Source organism: Ovis aries, chromosome 13 (assembly GCF_016772045.2).
Source record: "Ovis aries strain OAR_USU_Benz2616 breed Rambouillet chromosome 13, ARS-UI_Ramb_v3.0, whole genome shotgun sequence".
Classification (NCBI taxonomy): domain Eukaryota; kingdom Metazoa; phylum Chordata; class Mammalia; order Artiodactyla; family Bovidae; genus Ovis; species Ovis aries.
The window spans coordinates 79,493,340-79,513,291 of record NC_056066.1 but is presented as its reverse complement, the minus strand read 5'-3'; the positions used below and the strand labels follow the sequence as shown (position 1 = coordinate 79,513,291).

The 19,952-nt window shown below is 49.8% G+C and overlaps 1 protein-coding gene across 4 annotated transcripts in view; it reads left to right on the top strand.

Annotated features, from left to right (window-relative positions):
* ATP9A (ATPase phospholipid transporting 9A (putative)) overlaps positions 1-19,952 on the top strand; it is a 128,452-nt gene that overhangs the window by 40,638 nt on the left and 67,862 nt on the right. For all 4 annotated transcript variants that reach the window (XM_027977334.2, XM_027977333.2, XM_042230283.2 and 1 more), the window contains exons 5-9: positions 12,988-13,046; positions 14,309-14,360; positions 16,442-16,536; positions 17,874-17,954; positions 18,909-18,984. In XM_027977334.2, the coding sequence (XP_027833135.1) occupies positions 12,988-13,046; positions 14,309-14,360; positions 16,442-16,536; positions 17,874-17,954; positions 18,909-18,984 (363 nt within the window). The remainder of the gene's footprint in view (positions 1-12,987; positions 13,047-14,308; positions 14,361-16,441; positions 16,537-17,873; positions 17,955-18,908; positions 18,985-19,952) is intronic.

Genomic DNA, 19,952 nt, shown 5'->3' with positions numbered 1-19,952 from the left:
GAAAGAGATAAGACAGATGCCTGAGGGAGCCTGCACCCAGCCAGGCTGTGAACTGCTTTATGTAAGTGCCTCAGTCTTCACAAGAAGCCGTTCATCTGTAGTTTGTGGGATCTGAGGAGAATTTTCCTTCTAGGAAAAATTTTGGAGAAATTTATTTAAGGCTCCCCCAATTTTTTTTTTTTTAGTATAGACACATGATGGCATGCTTCCTGTGTGGCTCAGTGGCAAAGAATCTGCCTGCTGGGCAGGAGATGCAGGTTCCATCCTTGGTTCGGGAAGATCCTCTGGAGAAGGAAATGGCAACCCACTCCAGTGTTCTTGCCTGGAAAATCCCATGGACAGAGGAGCCTGGTGGGCTGCAGTCCACGGGGTCACAAAGACTCGGACGCGACGAGTAACTAGACAGCAAACGCATGCAAGTATTTTGCTTTAGTTCATTTAAGCAGATTTTCATAGTTGGTGGTCTTAAAAAGTTGCCAGTCTCTGGGAAAAGGAGGGATTTAGAGTTGGTATAGAAATGTTTTATTATTGCTAAACTACTTATATTTAGGGCGTTTTGCTACCTGAAGAAAGAAACCCCAACATAATCTTTGCAAAGGCAGGTGGCTTGGGCTTTCCACGGGGGTAACCAGAAGACCCCTCTGCAAGACATTTTTTTGTGGTTCGTGTATATTAAATCCTCCCTTAATAACTAACATATTCTGACTATAACATTGACAGCGCTCAGCAACCGACAGAACCTCCTCCAGAGAGGGTGCGGTGGGCCTCTGTGGAGCTCAGGAGGCGGGTCTGGGGACCCCATGCGTCAGCCGTCCAGGCTCCGCACCTTCTTTGCTTCTTTTCATGTTGCAATTGCTTTTCCCGTGAATGATTTTTTTTTCTGCCCTCCCCTGCAGACCCCCTTTCTCAGCCTCTGCTTTAGCTCCCTTCAGCTCTTGAAAAGACCCTAAGGAGAACTGGCAGATGGCTCCAGTGTTCAAAGCTTGCCTTCCTTTGTGGGTCTCCTTCTGTGGCCCGTGGTTTCCACTGTCATGCCAATCCAGCGGGAGGGGAGAACGGAGCAGAGTTCTGAGTGTCAATCCAGACCCTGGCTCCACAGTTTGTTCCGGAAGCCCCAGAAAAGAACGCACTGAAGAAAACCTCCAGCTTGGAACGTGGAAGCGCTGTGGGGGAGGGGGTGGGGGTGTAGTTATTGGATACACTGGGGAAAAGGCCAAGGTAAAAAGCTAAAATTGGAGGATTTCAGAGAGAGGAAGAGCAAGAAGCCCTTTTTGACCTTACCATTCAATCGTTTAATATTTTCTGGAGTAAGGGTTTTCATCAAGATCTTCTTTTAGTAAGTTCAAAAGCAAAGGGCAGCAGGTACATGCATGGGTATCCATGCAGGACTATTTTCTGTTTTTATCACATGGCATCTTAAAATGTACTTTTCAATGCTATTTTTGGAATTCAAGAAAGTTTGGAAACCAAAACAAGTCCTTGATCATGAGATTGTAAGCCATAATATTTACCTACGTTCTGTATAATTTCCTGATTTATAATAGCAACACTTGTATTAATACTAATATAGTTAAATAATTGGGGAAAGAACGTGAAAGTGTTAGTCGCTCAGTCATGTCTGACTCCTTGCGACCCCATGGACTGTAGCCCACCAGGCTTCTCTGTCCGTGGAATTCTCCAGGTAAGAATACTGCAGTGGGTTGCCATGCCCTTCTCCAAAGCGGATCTTCCTGATCCAGGGATCGAACCTCTGTCACCTGCATTGCAGGCTGATTCTTTACCATCTGAACCACTGGGGAAGCCCAAATGGGTAGAGGGTGCTGATAATTTCTAACTAGCAAAATAGTTGCAAAAATTGTGTGGAAAACTCCTGTTTGCCCTCACCCAGGTTTATCAGTTTTTGACCTCTTGCTTTTGAATACTCTCCCCTCACCCTTTCTAAGTCCTTGGAGAATTAAGTTGCAGACATTATTCCCTTTTAACCCCTTAATGCTGCTGCTGCTGTTTAGTCCCTAAGTCATGTTCAACTCTTTCCAACCCCATGGACTATAGCTATAGACTGATTTTCCAGGCAGGAAAACTGGAGTGGGTTGCCATTTCCTTCTCCAGGTAACCCCTAAATGTGTGTGTGTGCTAGTCATTACCTTGTGTCTGACTCTTTGCGATCTCATGGACTGTAGCCCACCAGGCTCCTCTGTCCATGGAATTCTCCAGGCAAGAATACTGGAGTGGGTTGCCATGCCCTTCTCCTGGATCTTCCTGACCCAGGGATCGAACCTGGGTCTGTTACATTGCAGGCAGATTCTTCACTGTCTGAGACACCAAAATAATTGTGTTTAATTCCTAGTAGGATGTTTCTCTTAAATAACACAGTATAATTACAAAATCAGGAAATTTATCATCAATATATTACTGTTAACTTCCTCTATACTTCTCACTCAGAATTTGCCATTTGTTCCCTAAATGTTCTTTAATAATGTTTTTCTTTCTCCTAGTCCAGAAAGCAGTACAGGTTTGCCAGCTGCATTTGACTGCTTCCTTAATCTCCTCTAACTTGGCAGAGCGCCACTGATTTCTTTGTTGTGACATTGACATTTCTGAAAAGGACAGGCCAGTTTCAGGCCACTTTGCAGTCTGACCCTCAATTTTTGTTTGCCCAATATCTCAAAATTAGATTCAAGATATCGCACAGTTAGTATCATTATAAGAATGTCAATGGCAAAGATTCTGGGATGTTGCCAAAGTTTTAGAGGCATTATGTTAACCAAATTGAAAGAGTTCTGAACTTGGAGGGAAAAAGTTGATTTTAAACAACTGAACTTAAAACCCTGGAAATCAGGAACTTAGCACTGGGAGGAAAAATGGATAGTTTTGTTTTTTTTTAATTGCTGCTTCCAAGGGTTTTGATCATCTTGTTTCAATCAAGATGTATCTAGAACAACACACCAGTAGATCAATTTTTAATGTAATTGTCATAGTTTAATAAGTATTTGGAAGTGACAACCCACTCTAGTGTTCTTGCCTGGAGAATCCCAGGGATGGGGGAGCCTGGTGGGCTGCTGTCTCTGGGGTCGCACAGAGTTGGACATGACTGAAGCGACTTAGCAGCAGCAGCAGCAATAGTAAAATTAACCTACATGTACAAATGACCTTTTATTCATTCTTCAAGGGTATTTGAGACTCCATCACTTCCCAGAGTTTGTGATAGGTTTCTGTATTGCAGAGATAAACATGAGAGATTGGGACTTCAAGGAATTAATGGTGCAGCAAGGTATCCAGACAGGTAAATAGGATGATTCTAAAATGTGATTCGTAATTATACCGTAGTGGCACGAGCATTATGGCCCTTCTGAGCAACCACTGCATTTATGGTCCTAAGCACAGTGCCTGGCGGTGGAAGAAGTTAGTGGTTTTGAGTTTGTGTTCTGCCGGATTCAAGAGTCCTACTTCTGCCGCCCCTCTGACGTGGGGCAGATCCTTTAACCAGTCAGTGAATTGGGGATAATAATAGTGCCTACCTTGGAGGGTTGCCGTGAGTATAAGTCTTGCATGAGAAGAATTTAGCACTGGGCTGGGATTAGGTCTGTGCCCAGGAAAGGCAGCACTACTGGTATTGTAGCAGGGCTTCCTTAAATATTGGTGGATGACTAAATGGAGGTACGAGCTAGAAGTTAGGGGAGGTTATGGGAGTGCATCAGGCAGGAGCTGCTGGTGTCTTCGCAGAAGAGGTGACCTGCATCCTGAGTCCTAGAGGACGAAAGAAGGCAGGGCTGGCTTTGTGATTTGCAGTGCTGAATGCAGAGGGGCAAGGGGCCCCCGTGCAAAAATTGTTCAGAAGTTCAAGATGGCACAGCAGAGCGTTAAACCAAGTCACGGCCGCTTCCGAGTGCATCCCCCTGTGCCGTCACGTGGATCACATGCCCGGGAAGTGGCCTGGTAAAGAGTTCTCCGGCGGACTTCCCTGGTGATCCAGAGGTTAAGAAACCTGCCTTCTAATGCAGAGGACTAGGGTTCAATCCCTGGTCAGGGAACTAAGTTCCCACACGCTGCAGGACAGCTGTGTGTGTGCCACAGTAACTGAGCCAGCGTGCTGTACTCAGAACTTGTGCTCAGCAAGTGGAGAAGCTTGTAAGCCTCCACAGAGACCCGGCACAGCTGGAAGAAAGGAAGAAGAAAGAGTCTCCCAAAGGTCACGGACAGTGATGGTTAGAAGCGTGGGGGACAGAATTCCACGTTCTGGCTCCATCTTGTTCTTCCCAATTCAGCCTTGTTTCCTGAGCCGCTTCTTCCTGGGAAAAGAGAAGAAAAGACCATATAGGCCAGTGAAGACCAGAGACTCTGGGCAAGTTCATTTTGTGATCCGGGAATCTGTCATCACGGCATGCAGCAGGGAGACGGTGCATTGGAACTGTTAGAAAAATGCTGTCCAGAGTGAGAAGCAGGAGAGGAAAAAACGAAGGAAGGTTTTTTGACTGTAAACCAGCCAGGCGCTGGGTAAGGTCTGCTCTGTACTTTTTAAAACAGCCTCACAGAGGTGGGTTTTACAGATGGACATCCGAGGCTCGGAGAGGGACAGCGTCGTGTCCGAGATGATGTGGCAGTTACAGGGGAGAGCTGCGGCGTGAGCCTGGATGTCTCATGTGACACCTTCGCCTGTGAGTCTGGTCACCACTGGGCCCCGAGCTGAGGCTCAGACTTCCCCGTAGGGTCTCTTAATTGCCACAGTTTTCAGCTTTAGTACATAGTTTAAAAAGGCGTTTTTAAAATTGCTGCCTTAGTTGATTTACAGCGTTCTGTTAACACTGTGCTTGTTTCTGGGGTACAGCAAAGTGATTCAGTTATATGCTGAGTTGGCGAAAGCGTCCGTTTGCACTTTTCTGTGAGGTCTTTTGGGCCAGCCCTGCACGCATATATGATGGTGGTTTAGTCACTACGTCGCGTCCGACCCTTGTGACCCCCATGGTTCCTCACTGGATTCCTCTGTCCGTGGGCTTTTGCAGGCAAGAGTGAATACTGGAGTGACTCCCTTCTCCAGGGGATCTTCCCAACCCGGGATTGAACCCGCGTCTCTTGCATCTCCTGCACAGCAGGCAGATTCTTTGCTTCTGAGCCAACAGGGAAGCCTTTTCGGATTATTTTCTGTGATGATTTATTACAGGATATTGAACATACAATATGACAAAACACATTTCTGAGTCCAAAGAAGCCGATCCAGCCCCCTCATTCTGAAGCAGACAAACTGTTGGAAGCCACATAGGAAGGACGCTTTTCAATAAGTAATCACCCCCTTTCCTCCTGCGTGAAATCCACATTGAAACCTGATGAGGGACTTAAGAGAGGTTCTCTGACCTTTATGCATTTTATGACTTTAATTGTAGAGCTGTCTTTCCAAATTAATAGCATTCGGTGGCCCTGGAAACACCAACGCCGAAGAGGAGAGGGTCTTGAAGTTGTAGCAGACTTAGCAAACCTTTTGTTTTGCTACTTGAAAGATTTGGCTTGGGCCAAGAAATAATAATTAGTAAAGGAATTATTTTTCTTTATCCTTGACTTTCCCCAAACCCAAACTTTATTTCTGAAGCGGGGAACCTGCCTTGCTCATCACAGGTGGGGTGTGGGTAACTGGTTTCGAATTTTCACCAGATGAATTCCAGGGGTCTTCATGCCAGGAATGTTTTCCCAGACTAACTTGTGATCAAGGGCTAAATGAAGCAAGTGGATAATTAGCCTTGAAAGAAAGTACAAACAGAAGCACAATTAACACAATTGCTGGTGCTTCTTTCCTGCTGGGGACATCTGGGCATAGGGTGAACCGCAAGTCATAAGTCAAAGGTCTGTGCAAAATGGAGGGACTCTCTTATCTTCAGCTTTTTAGGACAGATGTGTAAAAAACGGAGCTGGTATCTTCACCCTTCCTCCGTTCTTTCCAGAGCGTTCCTCCATGCTGCTCTATGCACCCTTTGCCAGTTACAGAGTAACCTCAAGGATCTCACTTCCATTTGAGAGTGATACATTTAAAAAAATTTAATTCAGAATCCACTTTACCCCATTATTTAGGACTGCAGTGAATATGACTAAAATTTGAAGTATAAAGATACACATGTGTTTCCTTTAGGACCTTGTATTCCAGTGGAGTTCGTCAGGAGATCGGATAGGGCAGGGAACATGGGTTCATTAGCGGCAGTTGTTTAGCTAATAGTTAATTAGCTAAACGGAAACCCTGTATTCTTAAACACAGGTACCATTCACGTTTTCAAAGCATGAACTCTGTCCAGACATGGGATAACACTAAAAATGTCTTCATACTTTTCTCGAGAAGAGAATTACAGTGATGGTCTTTTAAAACTTTCTTATTAAAAATCATTTTAAACTGTGTTTTTGAAGTTGATGTACAGTTGATTCCCAGTGTTGTGCCAGCCTCTGCGGTACAGCAGAGTGACTCGGTTAGACACACACGGACAGTTCTTTCTTCTGTATTCTTTCTGCTGCGGCTTCTCACAGGACATTGAATACAGTTCCCTGAAAATTTGATTTTACTGAAGTACAGTTGACTTACAGTGCTCTGTTAATCTCTGGTGTACACCACAGTGGTTCAGTGATACATACACATATCCTTTTGCACTGTGGTTTATTATAGGTTATTGAATCCAGTTCCTATGCTAAACACTAGGACCTTATCTATTTTATTCATAAATAGCTTGTATCTGCTTAGTGATGGTCGTTTGGATATTCCTGCTGCAAAACAATTGCAAAGGTTTTTACTGAGGCTCTCAAATACAGCTCAGTAAGCGAAGCATTTCCCTTCCCAGGCTTCTCTCATTAAGATTCAGAGCATTAGCTTTTACAAGTCTTAACTTAAAATAGGTCTTGCCAAACACTTTCCCATACATTTTCTGACAGATGCGAAGTTTGTTATTTCAAACTCATAAGGTTCCTTTTATTCTTTCAAACTGCTCAGAATTCACTTTATTACAAATCACTGGTGAACTGATCTACTGTTTAATCAAAATAAAAAAGCAACCCCGGAAAAAAAATCTCACATGCAAATTGCACTGTTATCTTTCCCAACAGGTATTTACCCCCTGCCGGGGGTGTTGGTCTATTCCATCATTATTGGGCACCAGAAGCAGGGGAGGACCATTTATATATTTATTTTAAAAGCCTCTGCTGAGTATAAACTTGTTAAATTTAAACTCCAGCCTTTCTTTTTAAAGTTCCCGCTAATTTAAACAAAAGCCCCAGGAAGTGGCCCGTGGAATTTATAATAATACTCTTCCACCCTGTTTTCACATAACAGTCTTTTCTCCGGCTTTGGGCAATGCAAGACAATCCGATTGGAAGACGAAAATATCAACTTTAAACCTGTGAACTCTGCCGGGCCTGCAGAGGCGTTTTCGTGTCAAGCCCAGGAAATGTACACATGCCGTAGAATTTACAACTCATCACTGTCACAGTCAGATTAGAGTGCGAGTTAAGGAGTTATACATTAACCAGGGTTAGTGCCTGGAGCTTGCTGCTAGAGACCTACAAAGGCAATTAATGTCCTCCGTGCACAATGAAAAATAGAAGTATAGCTGGAGGTGTTCGGGGGTCAGAAAATTGACCCACACGTACTAGTGCCCTGGAATTTACTTTTTTTTCTGCGGGTGGTTCTGCAGTTTGACTGAATTGTCATTTGCTTGTTTCAACTCATGGAAAACATCTGGTTTCTCTCTGCAGTGTAGACAAACTGCCCTTATTCTGAAGCTCTCATCCATGAAAAGCATGGTTTGGGCTCAATAGGTTTGCTTATGAAAGGCTCGGGGGTCCATCTCTGCAGAAATAAACAGATCTAGTAATTGGAAGTTTGTTCCCCATTATAAACTCTGACTCAAGAGACGGCTTGGGTGAAGTGGCCGAAGCTGAACGGGGTGCATTTATTTTATGGAAGGCATTTCATGATTTAGGATGTGGCTGGCAGGCAATCTGCCGCTTAACCTTTGAAAAATCTCTTACCCAACTTCTGTAGAGTTTCTGCAGAGATACGTGAAAATCCCAGAGCCAAGAGGTTGGAGGTTGAGTGTGACAGGGTCCGACAGAGAAGGGAGGTCTGGGGGGCAAGGTGGGAGTTCTGTGTCTTCAGTTCCTAGACCAGGTCTCCTCCTCCCTTTGTAAAGAAGGTCTGAGTGCGTGTTTTCACTCCTGAGCAGGACCAGCTGTGTAATTTGTGGTGCAAAATGAAAATTCAGGGTCCCTTGTTTAAAAGTTATTAAGATTTATGGTATGAAAAGAGTAGGCCATTCGCCCAAGGGTAAGGGGGTCCATGTGAATACACAGGTCACGTGAATATACAGGGCTGGGCTCTGTCTCGAAGCTGTAGGAGTCTCTGGAGTAGATGGGAAAAAAAAAAGGACAGAAAATCGGAGCCCTTGGGAAGTAGTTGTGCTGACTTCCCAGTGGGGTGTTGAGGGAATTTTCTTGCAGTCCGATACGGGACTGTAGGGAGAGCGCCTCTCTCTCTCTCAGAACAGCTTCTTCACTTTGGCTGTGCTGGGTCTTCGTTGCTGCCCGCGGGCGCTCTCTAGTTGCGGTGCGCGGGGGCTCCTCTTCACGGCGGTGCGCGGGCGTCGTGTTGCAGTGGCTTCTCTTGTGGCAGAGCGTCAGCTCTCGGGCATGTGGGCTTCAGGAGTCGCAGCCCATGGGCTCAGCAGCTGTGGCTCCCGGCTCTAGGGCACAGGCCCAGTTGCTCCAGGGCTTGCGGGATCTTCGAGGACCAGGGATCGAACCTGTGCCCCCTGCATTGGCAGGCGGACTCTTCGCCACCGAGCCACCGGGGAGCCTCAGGATCTCGTCTCTCTTGAGGGTCTAGGTCATCGTCCCTGTCACTGTGCCATTTTTCAGGCCTTGTTTTCCTTTGTCAGGAAGATGGGGAGCTGTGCGAGAGCGTGAACGTTTCTGCTCTTCCTTTCTTGCAGGAACGTTGGTGGAACGCTCAGAACAGCGGCTCGGGCATGGTTAGACATCATGTGCTCTGGACCCTTTCCACAGTTCTGAGATTCTTCTCTTTTGGGAGTTAATCCCAGCCACTGCGTGCTCGGTTCTTCCCCACTGACTCTGGGCCTGTTTCTGTCCTGCCGCAGCGGTGGTTTCCTTACCACTCAAGGCCGCCTTAGAGAGGGCGTGTCATCCGGATGTTGGATGTGGGCAGCAAAACCCCCAGTGATGGAATCGAAGTGGGGATCTCTGCTTCCCCTTCTCTTTCCTTCCGGCCGCTTTCCGTCCTCTCCTCCTTCTGGTTCTGCCTTCTCTCGTCAGAACGAGCGGGGACATGTGTGTTCTGCCTGCAGATGTGAGCCAGGCATTCTTGTTTTTTTAATTTGGGGGATGTTGGCTCTCCCGTGTTGTGTTGGTTTCGGAGGTGGAGCGGCATGAACCAGCTGTGAGTGTACACACGTCCCCTCCCTCCTGGACCCCCCTCCTCCCCTTGCCCACCGTCCCACCATGGCGGCTCTAGGCCATCACGGAGCATCCAGCCCAGCCCCCTGTGCTGTGCAGCGGCCCCCGCGAGCTGCCTGTTTAACGCTTGTGAACCGCGTAGCTGTCATCACCCCAGAACGCCAGCACGACCCGAGGGGTCCAAACTTATAGTCCGGCCTGGGTGTTGGCTCAGCGGAGCGGGTGAGACTGAGGGTCTCCGTGTGGAACCTGAAAAGCTGAGGCTCCTCCCACCGAATACTAACATGCTAACGAGGGGGCTGTGGCTGAGACTCCCCAGGGACCTCATGGGGGGGTGCCCCCCCACCCCCCGCTCTACTCCCGACATGGAGCCCGTTACAGTAGGAGGGTTTGTTGGAGGGATCGGCCTGCCGGGGTTGGTCAGAAACTGCTCTGCAAGCGCAGTGGATTAAAGGGGTTTTTGTTGAGGCAGAGCAGATGGACAGAGAGGCAGAGTTCAAATTAACTGACCGTAAATCAGAACTCTGCCGTGGAAGGGGAAGTCTGGGCCTGGTCACTTAGAGGTTGGAGCTAATTTAATTTATTATATATTTTTTCTTATTGGAAGAGCCTCTCATGTTAACTCTTGAAAAAAGAAAAATCATCGTGAAGCATTTAGAAAGTACATATGCCAAAGAAAAGGATAAATCTCTTCTGTCCCTAGATTAACCTTTTTAGGATAATCCCCCTGATTTTGTCCTCTGTCTTGCTCACATACCCACGCACATCCAGATGCAGTTATTATTTAATAAGAATTATAACAGTGTTCTTCTTAGGGTTGGCTGTTTGGAGAAAACGTGTGAGTAGGTCTTGAAGATCAGAACAGAGGCTCAGGGATGGTTTGGGTCAGGCCACCAGCATAAATTCCACTGAGAACACCAAAGACAATGTGTAAATTTATGTTTGGGAAAGTTGGGGTGAACTCAGGCAAAGGAAAATCAGGAAAAGCTTACGGGCACCAGGGGATGGGGGTAGGGGGACGTGCTGAATTTACGATCTTCCCTCCAGGAAGAGCCTTGATAAGCTGCTCAGAAAGAGCAGTGTGTCTGTTGTGCGTTTTTTCCCTGTTGCCCCCCTGGTGGGGCCAGAAGCATTGTTCAGGCAGGAAGAGAATTCTCTACTTCACACCCCCTGTTCATTCATACATTTCTAATGATCTGACTCTTAGGATTAGCGCAAAGATAGCAGCATCATCAATGCTTAAGGCAAGTGGGTTCCAAGGGTGCCCCGGCTCAGGCTGTTGGCTTGAGTTCTGCTTTATGGAAGCAAGGCTCTATGGGAGTCTCCCTTTTTGGGGGAGGGAGGGTCCAGCTGGGCCCGGCGAGCCACCTTGAGAACGCTCTGCATCGTGCCTAGACGCCATTTGTGTTTGAGAGTTGCCCTTTTAGCACCAGGTCTTCTCACTGTTAACCATGACAGAATTTAATTAAGGACAAACCTTAGTTAAAGATCAAACCCTGTGGAACCTCTGAGAAAGAATTGTTTCAGTTGAAGTCTTCGGAATGCTTTGAAGCATCTCAGCAGTGATGAATTACTGGAAAGACCTGTGGCATTAAATGATGTGAAAAGTGTCAGATAAAATAATCTGAGCTGCGTGCACAAGTTCCTGGTGGGGAATGTTGGGTGTATGTCAGATAAAGAAGCCTACAGTCGGGGACAGCAGATTCAGGACCCCTGGACTTATTAAATGGGCCTAACAGGAGGTGCCAGGAGCATGACGATTTTGGTGGTGCTGCTCCCTCGTGTGGGAATCCCGTCCCTCACGAGGGTGAAGACCCGTGTCCTCTGCAGGCTTGTTCACAAGGTGCTGGGCCACCTGGCCGCCCACAGACCTTCATCTCTGTGCTCCATGCAATGCTTCTGGTCTTGCTGAAGGAGTTCCAGCTTTTGGCCACACACATACGTGTACTGCTCACGCGTCTCTTTCTCATCTCATACCTTTTTCCCGATGCTGGTAGCCAGCATCCTCTGGTCAGGTCTGGCCTCAGCTCCCCTGTAGAGTGCTCGTCGACACCTCCCCATGCCCCCCCCCCCCACTCACTGTGTGTCTCCTGCCTGCTCCGCTCCACGGGTGCAAGTCTGTGGAGCCCCCCCTGGGAGCCCCTGGCCTCCAGCAGGCGCTCAGCTGAAGGGGCTTGAACCTGGGGTGAGTCGGTCACGTGCCCTCGGGGTGCCAGTCACCGTTCTCGGTCCTCCTTCAGGGAGGAGGCCTCCCTCCTGCTTCCTTTCTGCACCCACTCAACTCCTGTGCTTTCACGCTATGTTGCACTCACAGCATCTATCCAGCTGTCTTTCTTACAGCTCATGGGTTTGCAGACTACAGCTGGCAGGCCAAATTCAGCCCACCATCTCCGCCTGGGAGCCAGGAATGGTCTTTACATTGTCCAACATAAACGCGCAAAAGAGGATTGGCCTTTGGGGAGAACAGTTGTTGGGAGATTGGAGTTTGTTTATTGGCTGCAGAACGTAAACTGTGTACTGTCCTGCGCTTCCCAGGATGCCTTTGCTGACTCCTGCATGGGACTGTGGGCTTTTTTAGGATGAGGGACTATCTTCTTTGAATTCCTAGACCATGGCACTTCAGTAAATGTTTTTTGAGTTGAAGTGAATTTCCTGTTTTTTCTTCCTTCCTCTGAAGTCAGGTGGGGCTGTGCCTCTTGGTGCTGACCTGTTCTGTGAGACTGGGGGCAGATGGGGCCTCTCTGAGCCCACTTCCCTTGTCTGAAAGCTAGAGATAGTATCTTTTCTGATGGCCATTGAGAGGAGGAAGTGAAGCCATTAGGATGTCAATGTGTATACCGCGCTTAGCATGGAATCCATGTTTAATATTATTATTTATCCAGATAAGCATCCAGCCAGAGTTGTGCGGTCTGATTAGAATCATATAAGCCATTTGCTGTTGTTGAGTCGCTAAGTCATGTCTGACTCTTTGCGACACCGTGGACTGTAGCCTGCCAGGTTCCTCAGTCCGTGAGATTTCCCAGGCAAGAATAGTGGAGTGGGTCATTCCCTTCTCTAAGGGATCTTCCTGACCCAGGGATGGAAGCAGGGTCTCCCGCATTGCAGGCGGATTCTTTACTGTCTGAGCCACCAGGGAGGCCCATATGAACCATACTGCACGGCAGTTGCAAATTTTAAAAAGTCATTTTGGGTTAGCTTCTTTTTGGTACTGCTGAGAATTCAGTGTTGATCTTTTGACCATGGATCCCCATTTCTCTGTGTGTATGTGAGGCTGAATGCATCTTTTATAGTGCTGATTCAGAAGCGCCTCTAAGGTGCCGTTAGGACGGAAGATCTGACTTGAGGCCTCTGAGTCCTTCCAGGGCTCTCAGAAGTGGGGATCAGGTTTTGAATTGGTCTCTGCAGCAGAAGAACGTTTTTTCAGAGAGGCAGGAGATGCTGCAGCCGCTGGGATTGGGGGGCACATCCTTCACGGTGTGCAGGCTAGCGGACGCTCTATAGCGACACGACTTGAATTCAGATGTGATATATCGTGGGCCTGCTTCTTTGCAGGGACGGTAAAGGTGAAGAGCTCCAGCATCCAGGTGGGAGACCTTATCATCGTCGAGAAGGTGAGAGTGGATCCCCGCGGCTTGTGACCGCTGCTGTGTGGGCGCGCATGCGCGGGGCGTGGTCACGCCCACTTAATCCTGCCGTGCGATTCCTGTATCTGTGGCCATAAGCTTTCCGGGCTCTACCCAGCAGCTTTGCCCGGGAGAAACGTGAGACACAAAATACAGTTTCAAGGTTTCTGTGCTGCTCAGCCAGCAATCCCACTTCAAACACGAAGAGTACAAGCTCTCATTTCCTGTTTGATGTGTTCTTTGGGAGTCTCTTTGTTTTTAACTCATCATAAAGTTTTTTCCTAGAGGTCGGCTGCCTGTATCGGCACATAAAAATATTAGTCATTTGCCTGTTGAACAGTTTTAGGTTGTGTATTTTTGACTTAAACATTGTTCTTTTCTGTCATTTTATGGGGACTGGGGGTTAAGTGAAACATGAGAAGGGTAAGAAGGCCACAAATGCATTTTAAAAAACAGCGCGGTGGTTCTGTTAGCCCAGCCAGGGCTCATATCTCCTAGTACTGTGTACGCTGGGAGGTGTTGGATACCGGGGTGGCCCCGGAGCGTCTTGGAATCATACTTGATTAGGAAAGGACTGCATCTCAGCTCCTTTCTGTAGGAAGTGAACTCTGCTCTTTTAAAAGGATTAAATCTAAGAACTCAGAGTTGATTTGAGGTAAAGCAAAGCTCTCCTGAGTGGCAGCTGCGAAGACCCTCGCAGACCTCTTTCTGCTGTGACACACTTTCCTGTTCACAATTACACGAGGGCTACTGTTGGCGACCCTCTTTTTTTTTCGAGCGTGGCTTTTTTTCGCTTCTTCCTACTTGACTTCCTTACTTAAATCCCGTTCGAAGCCAAATATCAAGCCAGAAAACTGGTCGAAGCAGAAAGATGAGCCTAGTGTACGTCTGTCTTTAGTTTCGGCAGACAGCCTGGACGAGCCAACTCGGGGAGCAGGCTTTGGGCCCCCCGGGTCCGCAGGCTGCAGCTGCAGGAGGTAATGGTTGGATTCGCCAGAAAACGGGAAGCTCTCTTTTCAAGATAAGATTTCAATAGGGGATTAGCAATGTAACAGCAGCAGCGCAAGATTTTTCAGATTCAAAAACAGGATAAATCCCCAGATCTGTCTCTGACAACGGCAGACACTTAAAAGAGGCTGTGGGTTTTGGTTGCCACCCCCCCGACTCCCCACCGAGTGGGCCAGGGGTAGGGGGTTGCGAATCCCCACACAGAGGCACTCATGGTAATAGTCTCTCTGTTCATAACACAGAACCAGCGGGTCCCTGCCGACATGATCTTTCTGAGGACATCAGAAAAAAACGGTAAGCATCTGGGATCAATTTTGGAAATAGCCATTAACCTTTCAGTGGTGATTTGGCAAAATAATCAGTTGAAAATCTGACAGAAGTGGATGCTCATTTTGGAGCCATGGAGGCCGACCAGAAACGCTTCTTTTCATAGAGCAGTCTTTGAAAAGGAGGTGGGGGCGGGGAGGGGGTGCTTGGTGTGTGCAGGTCAACAGCTTCTGATCACGACAGAGACAGCGGGACCTCTGCTGAGTCACCGCTGGGGGGTCACATGCGGTGGCTGGGCATCACCCCCCACCCCGCGCTGGGCTGCATTCAGCTCAGCCTCCGGAGTTGGGATGAGGAAGTGTGTCGAACACACTGAAGCCAACAGCAACAGACTCTCTTCTGAGAAGATACTGGGAGGTGTGTCACGAGGTGGGGCAGGAGAGAAGCCGGGCAGGAGAGAGGGGGTGGCCTTCCCCCAAACTTCGGCTCACAAGCGAGGGGGCCATGGTCGCCCCTGCCCGTCTGTTTATTTCTTGTTTACAGCCTGTTTGCCTGAGTGACCCTCTCAGTCTCCTTCAAGACCCTACATGTCACAGTTACCATCGTCTCTGTGTCCCAGGGGGGTTGGTTCCAGGACACCCCCCCACCCCCCACTGTGGGTACCAAATCCACGGATCCTCACGTCCCTCACATGAAATGATGCTGCACACTCGGCCGTCTGCATCCATAGCAGGGTTGGAGGCCCGGCTGTATTTCCCAGGGTGGCTGCCCCCTCTGCTGCCTGCCTGCCTGCCTCATCAGTTGACTCAAATCTCCTTTTTATTTTTGTTATTTAAGCTGTTCTCAGGAAACAAGGCCATTTTTCTCTTGCCTAGCAGGCAGAAGCAGAGATCTTTGAACCTCAGAAAAATCCACGTTTATACTCTTTTGAGCTTGCTGCAACCTCATTCTGTGATGAACTGGATAAAAGTGAGGATGAGGTTTCATATCTAATTTGTTGCTGTTCAGCCGCTCAGTTGTGTCTGACTCTGCGGCTCCATGTGCTGCGGCATGCCAGGCTTCCCTGTCCCCACTGTTTCCCGGGGTTTGCTCAGGCTCATGTGCATCCAACCATCTTGTGTTGGTTCCCGCCTCCTTCTCCTCCCGCCCTGGGTCTTTTCCAGCCTCAGGGTATTTTCCAGTGAGTTGGCTCTTTGCATCAGGTGGCCAGGGCATACTAATGAGTGTATGCTAAATCACCAGGGTGCGTGGAATGCACTCCCATTAAAAGTCTTTTAAACACTACAGCTTTGTCCTCGGGTTGGTCCTTATTTCCTTGTCAGTGAAAATGGATTAGGGTCCGAGAAGTCTTCTCTTTTTTCCAAAAACAAAACAAAAGATGGACTGGAAGGGGTCTTCCTGAAAGCTCTCAGAAGTCTCACCGTCAGTGACGGGATATTCGGTGGCTCCTCTGATGAAACATGGATCTGACTGCTCATACCTGCACACATCAGGCTGAAACCGGCACCTGTCACGCGTGCAGGGGAGTCACGGCCGACGGCTCCGGGGTCCTTCCCGGGTCGGAGCAGTTTGCGTGAAGCAGCTCTCTAGTCTTCATGCTGTGAGTCGGCCCTCTGATATCCTCATTTGTGCACGCGAGGAGACTGAGGCTCACGGGAAGCAGCTTCCTCAAGTTACGCAGCTAGTGAGCCATGGAGCCTTGAACCCAGGAGGTTCGGTTCCTGAGAAGGTGCTCATAACGCCTGCACCTCGTAGTCGAATGCTGGTGAGCCTGTGCCAGCTGCTGTCTGGGGATACGATCACCCCCACTGAATCCTCTATAGCCAGCTTGTGAGGTCTGCGTTTTTCCCCAGTTTACATACACGACAGGCTGAGGCTTAGCATTGTCAGGAGCCCAGCCCCGGCTCCCACTGTGAGTGGAGAGGAGCAGGGATTTAAACCCGGAGCTGATGGCGGAAGCAGGAAGTCGGGTATTACTTCTTGCCTCTTGGCCATTGGTTGGCTGTCCTGACATGGACCGGAGCAGGAGCTGTTGGCGCCCCCGCGATGGGGGTGGGGGGAGTCCTGACCTGCACGTGCACAGAGGGCGCCCCCTCTTCTCTCCACAGGGTCCTGCTTCCTGCGGACGGATCAGCTGGATGGGGAGACAGACTGGAAGCTTCGGCTTCCGGTGGCCTGCACGCAGAGGCTGCCCACTGCCGCTGTGAGTAGCTTTCCCTGCAGAAGCCCCCCCGACGGCTGCGTCCAGGTGGGGCTCTGACATCTTCCTCGGGGGCCACACGGGGGGCTGCCTGCTGTGATGTGGGGCTGCGGGGTCCCCAGATCCCGGTGGCTCAGGTGCTCCCTGGTTGTGGGCCGTGTAGCCTTGTGAGCCCCGACCTAGCCGACGGGGTTGATGGTCTGTGGCGGGCAGCTCCAGCCCTTAGGAAACCTTGACTGAGGACCTGGCATGAAACTAAAAGGCGGCACAGTCGTGCGCTCCTCCGCGCATGCCCTCCAGGGGCGTCGCGGCCACTGGGATGCGGTCCTGCGGTTCATCTCCCTGCGGAGGCCCTGCCCTGTTCTGGAAGCCCTCAGACAGGCCAGCGAAAGGATTTCTGAAGGATTTCCCTCTCGCCCTGTCCCCGTGCCCGCCGGCTCCAGCGTTGCCTTCTGCCCCCGACCCTCGCCCTTCTCCTCCAGGAGCAAGCAGGCCCGCTCCTGCCTTGTGTGCACAAGCCCCTGCCCCCGACCCTCGCCCTTCTCCTCCAGGAGCAAGCAGGCCCGCTCCTGCCTTGTGTGCACAAGCCCCTGGGGTTTCATTTGCTTTTGAAACCTCATGTATTTAGTTGCTTCTGGCTGGGCTGGGTCTGGGTTGCTGTGCAGGCTTTCTGCAGTTACGGCAAGCGGGGGCTGGTCACAGGCGTGGCTTCCGGTGGGGTGGCTTCTGCTCTTGGGGCGACCGGGCTCTAGAGGAGGGGCCTGGTAGTTGTGGGGGTTCAGTTAGTCGCCCCAAGTGAGGCATGAGGGGTGTTCCTGGACCAGGGGTTGAACCCGTGGCCTCTGCACTGGCAGGTGGCTTCTTAGCCACTGGACCACCAGGAAGGTTAGTCCTCGTACCTGTTGTTTTGATAGTAGCCACCCTGCTGGGTGGGAGGCGTTCTTGCACCCTTGCTCACCTCTCTGCCCTTTCCGAGGCTTTGCACAAAGTCAGCGCCCTGTGGCCCTTTGTTGAATGAGCAAGGGTTTCAGTGGGTTTGAATGATTCTTGTGAACGAGAGTGTCGAAGAGAGGGAGGGATGTCCACCGTCGATTAGTTCTGGAAAAGCCGGGCAAACACAGACTCTCCCCTTTAAGGCTTCAGGGTGTTTGGGGATCTTGCAGGTAGAGACTCCCAGACTAAGTTGCTGGAAGGTTTCCTTTTTTTCCACGTGCCCTGCGGTTTTGAGGGCCTGTTTGGAAAGTACAGTTGCTTTTGAAAAACGGTGGATGCTTCCCGAAGTCCCTTTTAATCATGCGCTGACTTTGTTTTACCTCCAAAATGTCACCCCTGTGGGACAGGACCTTCTTCAGATTCGCTCATACGTGTATGCAGAAGAGCCAAACATCGACATCCACAACTTCGTGGGGACCTTCACCCGAGTGAGTAAGCCTTGAGGGGTGCAGGGTCCTGCCCGGGGGGGCGCGTGACTGGGGTGCAGGCCCGCTGCCCAGTGCCAGCAGGGCTTTGTCAGGGCTTTGTGTCACGTGGGGGTGATGTCCCCATCGGAAGACTCCACCTTGAAAACGGACATATTGCTTCTCAGTAAAGGCGACACAACTGGGAATTTCTTGCAGCCTCCCAACAGCTTTCATTGCTGACTACTGAGAGCCAAGTGTTCTTGTAATTAACATTGCTCTGTCTTTTTCACATGAGCCCATTCATTGCTGCTGTTCAGTTGCTAAGTCATCTCTGACTCTCTAGGACCCCATGGGCTGCAGCACACCAGGCCTCCCTGTCCCATCAGCAGCTCCCGGAGTTTACTCAAACTCACGTCCATCGAGGCGGTGATGCCATCCAACCATTTCATCCTCTGTCGTCCTCTCCTTCTCTGGCCTTCAGTCTTTCCCAGGGTCTTTTCCAATGAGTATCCTCCAAGTCCTGTCCACCATGGTTATAACTTTTAAATCATATCCCAACCTTTTGGAATAAAAATTAAATTTGAATTATTTTAGGCACCTGAGATGATAGGTTTATGGAACCTGTATTGAATTGTGCCTGCTCTTGTTCTAGAAGCCCTCAGATAGGCCAGCAAAGGGTTGTTTCTGATGGATTTGCCTTTTACATTATCATTCATTCCCACCTTGTGAAATGTTCCTCCAGTGCTGGAAGCTTGCATTTCTTAAGTCACGGATTACTGTTTTCAGGTATTTCCGTGGGGCTGAAGCACCAAGAATAAGGGTTTATGAGTCTGGTCCTTCTCTCCCGGCTGGGCTGTTGGCTTCCAAATGCGGGGGTCATCCTCTCTTCCTTTCTTGCAAAGAGCAGGCTGGAGATAGCAGCAGGCTCCGTGCAGACTTGGGTGGGCCAGCCTGTGTCCATCTGCTCTTTTGCAGGAGGACAGCGACCCCCCGATCAGCGAGAGCCTGAGCATAGAGAACGCACTGTGGGCCGGCACCGTCACTGCGTCAGGTACGTGCCCTTGCAGAGGAATATGTTAGCAATTTGAGGAGGAAAGCAAATCCTTCGGTATAATGAGAATAATCATCTGTCAGTTGGGAAAATGAGCTGTCGGTCAAATGGAGTTTTCCACTGGCTCCTGCACCCCCGGGGAATGAAACGGCCGTCTAATTGCCCCCCGGTGCTTGGAGGCGTCTGGAGGGGAGGCCGCCCTGGCCTATGGACTCGGCCACAGCGTCCGCTCTGGGAATAGCCCCTAATTGCCACGTGAGATTGACGTCCTAATCTGTACCAGAAAGTGGATCAGCCTGGATGTCCGGGCTCTTGCATCTGTGAGGGCTGCCCAGCTGGTCCTGATGGCGCCCCGGTGTTGGAGACTCCCAGGTGACGTAGATTGTCTGGTCCTCTGGACTCCAGAACAGAGTTTGCGGGATGGCCTGTGGAGGCGCAGAAAGGAAAGGTTGGGACACTGGGGTGCAGCTGAGCAGAAGGGCTCCAGGGCTGAGCACGCCTGGGGCAGCTGGAGTGATGGCGGTGGGGGCGCCAGTCTGTCGACACCTGCTGTGCGTCACGTGGTTCACTTAACCCCCCAGCAGTGCGCTGCGGGCAGGTGCTGGCATCGTCCCCATGCTGCAGGTAGGGAAGCTGAGGGTCGGTGAGGTTAAGCAACTTGCTCAAGCTCACACAACATGTAAAAGGCAAAGCTGGGACTCCAGCCCAGGCATTTTACCCCAGAAGCAGAACTCTCTTCTCCTGTTTTCACTGTATCGTATATGTTATTAGGTTGGCCAAAAAGTTTGTTTGGGTTTTTCCGTGACATCTTACGAAAAACTTCATCTTACGCATAACCCAAACAAACTTTTTGGCCAACCCAATATGTAATTCTTAACATGTAATTCCACTGCTGGCAGCTTCCTGTCTTTACTGTGGGAGAAGCCCGTGCCGCGGCCCACTTCCCCTCCCAGCCCTTTCCCTCCGCT